General features: G+C 45.1%; 1 protein-coding gene across 1 annotated transcript; it reads left to right on the top strand.

Annotated features, from left to right (window-relative positions):
• The first annotated feature begins 1034 nt into the window (after positions 1–1034).
• On the top strand, positions 1035–5877 carry MRGBP (MRG domain binding protein). Its single transcript, XM_059862571.1, has 5 exons — positions 1035–1269; positions 2175–2296; positions 2852–2933; positions 3440–3517; positions 4544–5877. Exons 1-5 carry the CDS (start codon positions 1050–1052, stop codon positions 4732–4734), a joined length of 693 nt encoding a protein of 230 aa, XP_059718554.1. The 5' UTR covers positions 1035–1049; the 3' UTR covers positions 4735–5877.
• The last annotated feature ends 411 nt before the right edge of the window (positions 5878–6288 follow it).

Here is a 6288-nt window from a genome sequence, read left to right as displayed (position 1 = left end):
TTTGGGTATGAACAGATGCAGAAAGTTCAATTTCAGAAAATTGCATCTCTCCCTTCCTGCTTTTCATTATTTGGATGATTTGCATTAAAATAATGTCTCTGCTTGTGAGTGTTTGCCCCCACTGCTTTATTATTCACTCAGAACACTCATTCCTTGCATATGATGTGATCATTATTTGCTGTTGAAATACTTTTAATGTCACAAAATGGATTAAATCTTCAAGTGAGGAGTGAGCAATTGGAAAGCCCTATCACCTAAGCAACAGCACTCCTATTTCATGCCTGTGTGTCTAATTATACCTAACAAGGCAAAAACCCCTTATCTCCGAGGGAGTAATATGTTCCCTTTCTTCCCAAACAATTTTTTTTTTACGTCTTAAATGATGGGCAAAGCTGGTAGGTTCTGCATTTTGTAACCAAGCCGAGCAGTTATTTGTTAAGCATCAGTGCCAGGTTGGTATCTGATATAAATGATCCATATTCATAAAAAACTATCGATTTTGTATCAAACGATCCTGTTGTAACAAGAATTGGTCAGGGGGGCTGCAGTGCTTGGGCCATCTTTCCACCGTGGCAGCTCTTGGGTAAGCACGGGGGTGGCCGAGGCTTCCAGGGCAGCAGGGCTGACCCCCAGGCCCGTCCCAGGGGCCTCAAAATGCAGAGCAGAGCCCTGCAGAGCCCATGGCTCCGCGACTGGCCCAAGAGACCCTGAAACACGACTGCGGTCCTCCAGAGTCCCGCAAGGCACTTCCAGAGGCCTGTAAGCCTTTCCCTAGTTGTTCCCCAAGCGCTTCCCAGCGATCCATAACGCCGCTCCCAGAAGTCCCCGAGCCGCCTCCCGGGCCGTGCCGCGGCCTCGCCCGTCCCTCAGGGCCGCGTCCCGCGCTCAGCTCCCGCCTCCGGCGCTGCGAGCGCGGGGCGGCCCCGTCCGGAGGAGTTCCCCCGAAGCTGCGCGGCCCCGCCGAGCCTCCCCCGCCCCAGCCCCGGCCCCGGCGCGGCCGTGCCCGGCTCCCGGCCGGCAGGAGCCGCTGCGGGCGCGGCGCGGCGGGGATGAGCGAGGCGGAGGGCGGCTCGGCCGCCGCCGTGGAGAAGCCGCCGCTGCCCGCGGCCGGGCCCGGAGCGGCCGCGGCGGTCGCTGCCGCTGTTGCGGCCGCTGCGGCGGCGGCGGCCGGCCCGGAGCCCGGCGCGCCGGCGGAGGAGGCGGCGGTGGTGTGGAGCCCGGAGGTGGAGGTGTGCCTGTTCCACGCCATGCTGGGCCACAAGCCCGTAGGTGAGCGCGGGCCGCGGCCTCCGGGAGCGGCGGGGGCCGGGCCTGGGAGCGGAGCGGGGCCGGGCGGGGGCTCCGGGCGGCTCCAGCGGCCCCCGAGCCCGCCTTGCTGCCGGGCCGGGCCCGCGGGGCGCGGCGGGGCCTGTGGGAGGGAGCGCCGGGCCTCCGAGCCGCCGGGTGAGCGGCTGCCCTGCGCTTCCACAGCGTCACAGAGCGGGTCACGCTGCAGGGTCCCTGCTTGGGCAGGGTCAGAGCACATGGCACGGGATTGTGTCCAGGCCGTTGTGGAATATCTCCAGTGAGGGAGGCTCCAGAGTCTCTCTGGGCAGTGTTTTTCAGTGCTCGCGGTAAAGAAGTTCTTCCTCGTATTCAGGTGGAGCTTCCTGTGCATCAGTTTCTGCCCATTGCTTTATGTCCTATTGCTCTTCGCACCTCCCTTTAGATATTCATAAACGTTGTTGATGTTCCCTCTTAGACATCTCATCTGGAGACAACAGGCCCAGCTCCCTCTGCTTTTCATTGTCAGAGGGATGCTCCAGTTCCTCCTCTGTTGCCCTCAAGTGGACCCACACCTGGAGCTCTGTGTCTCTCTTGTACTCAGGAGCCCAGAACTGGACACAGCACTCTGTATGCATCCCTTGGGATGTTTCTCGCACAGCCCGCTAAAAGCTCTGGCTGTGTATTAAAATTACCCGCAGGGGCACCCTCAGCTCCCTAGAGAGCAGCACCTGCAGTGTAGGGTGAAAGATCTGCCTGCCCAGCTGCCAGCTGTCTCTCCTGCAATGTATGGATTCCTTATAACAACATGGCTTTTTAAACTCATAAGTAAATAAATAAATTTCTTTATATCTCTAAGTGTCATAAATAAAACTGTTAGCTGTGTTAATTGCACTGGGTTCTTCCCCCAGGTGTGAATCGCCATTTCCACATGATTTGTATCCGGGATAAATTCAGCCAGAATATCGGCCGGCAGATCTCATCCAAAGTGATCTGGGACCATCTCAGCACCATGTATGATATGCAGGCTCTTGTGAGTATAAAGGGTTGGTGCTGCCACAGGGTTTCATGGAGTTCAGAAGTTGTGCCAGGCCAAAATCATCGGGCCTGTCGTGCCTTTCATGGTACTTAGAATAGGTGTCATTCCAGTGTGTTGATGGGGTTTTCCCTGAATAAAAGTAGATTAGGTAAGAGAAAATAACACCTGCAGTGGCTTGTGAGGGTTTTTTGAGTTTTTTTTTGATACTGTGTTCTGACTTTGTTGATTAAAGTTGCCTAAGTGCTGATCCAGAAAATGTTTATATACATATATAAGTGTCAAATGAGAAAGTTACCATTGTTTACATAAGAATTTCCTATGTTTGGGTTCTAAAAATGATCTCAAATGATTGTGAGTTGTGATCTCATGTATCCTGACCTCAGTAATCAGCTTGGTATCAGAAGCCTCCTGATTCTCTAACATCTGAGGTGTCTTGTTAAAAATTATTTAGCTCCTAATTGCATGTAAAATAGAACTTGAGATTGCATGTCAAAATTCAAATTAAAGTCTTTACCAGTCACTCACAGAGATCCTTCTTTTCTTTCTAAGCATGAATCTGAGATTCTTCCATTCCCTAATATAGAGAAGAATTTTGCTCTTCCTGATGAAATGATTCAAGAAGTGAGAGAAGGTGAGATGTGATTGCAGTCTCTGATTCTTGGTTGCTTTAATCTCATCTCAGAATCTTTAACAAAACTCCCCCCAAAAAGCATGTATTGTCAAATCGAGTAGAAATGTGCAGCAGTTTGACAGAAATCTCAGGTTGAGCAATGAGGGCTGGATTTTGAAATTAAGCTGAGATGTGTTACCCAAAGCAGGAACTAGAAAGTTCAAGCACCTGCCAAAGGACTTCTTGGGGTATTTTAGACTTCTGTGGAATGCTTCTCAATTACTAGGTACACTAAACTTTACACTAAAAATTCAGTGTAAAATCTTAGTACAGATAAGACATTGCAATATGTTTTGCCTGTGTAGCATTTCACTTTATCATGTTAGTAATAATTTCTTGGCACTGAATTACTGCTGAACATTGCATGGAATATTTGCAAACATGCAAATATGCAGAAGCTACTAATCCAGAAAAATCCATGTGATTCTCTAAAACCATCTAACCATTGCCAACAATGCTTTCTGTAGGAAAAGTAATGATGGAAGAAGAAGTGAAAGAGGAAGTTTTAAAAGAAGAGATGGAAACGCATGCAGGTCCTGAAGAAGGTAATTTTGTAACTCTCTACTGTGTAATACGAGATTAAAAACCAACTGTAATTGAGAAATTAATGTTAACATGTAAATCCAAATGCAGTGTACTTTGTGATTTGTACTCAGACTTAGCCTGTGCTCATGCTAAGAACTTGACTAATTTAAGAGTGCACAGAGTAAGCAGCTGCTTATCGAAAAGATTTCTTCTTTGCTCCTAATTCATCTGTACAAAGTTGTATAGCTTTGGAGATTTTTGGCTTTAATATGTACTTGACAAACCCCTGGGAGTCTGAAGGAATCTGAGGATCTCTGGAAGAAAGCTGAGTCTGATTTTTTTGAACTTGAATGCTCTGTGTTGGGAACTTTGTAGTCATGGGGGAAATACGACCTATAAATCAAAAGAGATTGTAAAATTGCGTGCTGAAATGGGAAGGTGGGCAGAGTGCTTATTTTATTTTATTCTCATTATCTTGCTGCTTTTAAATAAAAGGCTTGTTTTCCTAACACTTTGCTGTAGAACAAGTCAAATGTGAACAGTAGAGATCCTGCTATTTATCTTAACAGACCAAGCCAACTGCTATCTATATAATTTCATCATATTTATATCACTGAATAAGTGGTGTTTAAAGACTGTAATAAAAGATCTAAAATGTATTTTAAAATATATTAAAATTTTGAGTGTTCAGTTTTAAAATTATCTATGGTACCAAATGTAATGACTCCTGTTGATTATAAATTCCATAGATCGGTCCTGTGTTTCTGTAAGTGTTCCTTTTAGTTATTTTAATATTAAGTGCTGTTTAATTCTACTTAATGAGTTTGATTTTTAGCCTGTCAAAATACATGCCTGTCTTTAAAGCAAATAATAAAAGCAAGATGTGCCTTTCTCAGAGATTTTTCCTTAAGACTTAAATGATGGACAAGTATGCTGAGAGTGGATTGTTTTGAGAAGTTTTATGGAATATAAAGAAGTTTGATATCACTCTTGTTTGCCTATGTGTATGACTCTGATCTGGAATCATTACTTTGGTCCTGTTTCAGTTTTTGCACCCTCTGGAAGTTTAGGAAAAACAACAGAAAAGCCAAGCAGCAAAGAGAAAGAGAAAACTTCATCAGATCCTGGATCCAAAGAAGGGTCTGATAAGAGGAAGCGCAACAGAGTCACCGAGAAGGTTCTAAATGCCAACAGCAACCCCTCGAGTCCCAGCGCCGCCAAACGACGCAGGACGTAGAGCTGAGGAGCAGTGACAAACTCTGGGATGGGAGGAGGGAGCAGGAAAAACAAGGAGCAGCACATAAACTTTTAGAGGAAGTAAAAGATACCTGAGCCAGTATTTGAGGAATCTGCGCATTGGCCTTGTCTCTCCTGGGGGGGTTTTGTGGGCAGCAGCGAGGAGCTGCCTTCCCGGGGTGTGGGACAAAGGTGGCAGTGGGGAGGGTGGGTGTGACAGTGCCAGGGCTGCATTTCAAACCAGCAACACACTCTGTGTCGGCACAGCTCGTGGAAAGAGTGCCCCATGGGGCACATGGACCATCAAAAGCAGAGGTGATTTCTGTAAATGTGATTTCTGCCATTGCAGTCTGTGACTTTTACAGACCATCTGTGGGTAATGTTTGGCCATTTCCCTTCCATTTGTATCAAATGCCTCAATTTGTTGGTTCAGTAAAACTAAAATTATTTTAAATGCAGATGACGGCTGCATTTGAAATGTTCTGTTGCTCTCTTTGCTGGAGGAACCTCATTTCACCCTTTTTGATGTAAAATTTTTCAGCCATAAGTAAAGTGAAAATTTTAATGCCTCTAGCCCAAATACTTAATGAGTGTCCTAAATAAAATATCTGGTGATGACACACGGTTTTATAAGGGATCAGCTGAGCTGTGCCTGAACGTGGAGGTGTTGCTTCATCCATTTGTAATACAGTAGTGTATGACAGTGGGGTTTGTACTTAATTATTTATTTTTTTAAAGCAGTTTTAGTAGATGTGAATGGAATTGGTTTTCCAAAATGTTTGTTTTGTTCTACAACTGAAGAATCTTGCTGACATTGTAATGCTTATCTTTTATATGCTAGAACATTGAGATTTGATGAAGTTACTATTTTTGTGTTTCAAAAGATTGATCGCAGTCAACATACACCTGTTAAATGGTGAATGAGGCAGGCTGAAATGGTACTGAATTTGTTTCACTCTATTAACTATCAGTTAATAAAAAGAAGAATTTTTCTTGATCTCTCAGTATTGCCTTCAAGGTGAGGCACTAGGAGTCTTCTCATTTTTTGGTTTTGTTCTAGGTACATAGCCAAGTTCTTGTCTGCCTAATTTGCTTATCTTGTTTTATACAAAGAATAAATTTGACTTGTTTTTATTTTACTAAATAGCAGTTGTTGTGTGACTTGATTAAAATCTGGCCCAACTTATTTTGGAAGTAATTTAGCATTAAAGTGTTGATTACTGTGTCACAATCTACATAGATTTTGGCCATAAAGTGCAGATTTTGGAACTCAAGTCTCCTGTCCCTGTGGGCAAATCCTTCTCATCATGGGATTATAATCAAAAAGTTTTGCTCTACTAATGAAATGTTTATATAGCTTCAAGAAGAAATATGTCAACAATGGCGTGTGCTGGTGTAATCGCTCAGCACCAACCTCGTAGCAAGGAAAGTCCACTTGGGGATTTCACAGTCAATCCAGCAACGCCAATTTTTTAGGAATTGTTTGGATGTGAAATTGAGTATCAGCAAATGTAAACACTTCGCTTGTTGCCCCCCTTCGCTTTCAGAGTGCTGG

Source organism: Haemorhous mexicanus, chromosome 18 (genome assembly GCF_027477595.1).
Source record: "Haemorhous mexicanus isolate bHaeMex1 chromosome 18, bHaeMex1.pri, whole genome shotgun sequence".
Taxonomy (NCBI): Eukaryota; Metazoa; Chordata; class Aves; order Passeriformes; family Fringillidae; genus Haemorhous; species Haemorhous mexicanus.
The sequence above is the reverse complement of the archived record's forward strand: the minus strand, read 5'-3'. Positions and strand labels throughout refer to the sequence as shown.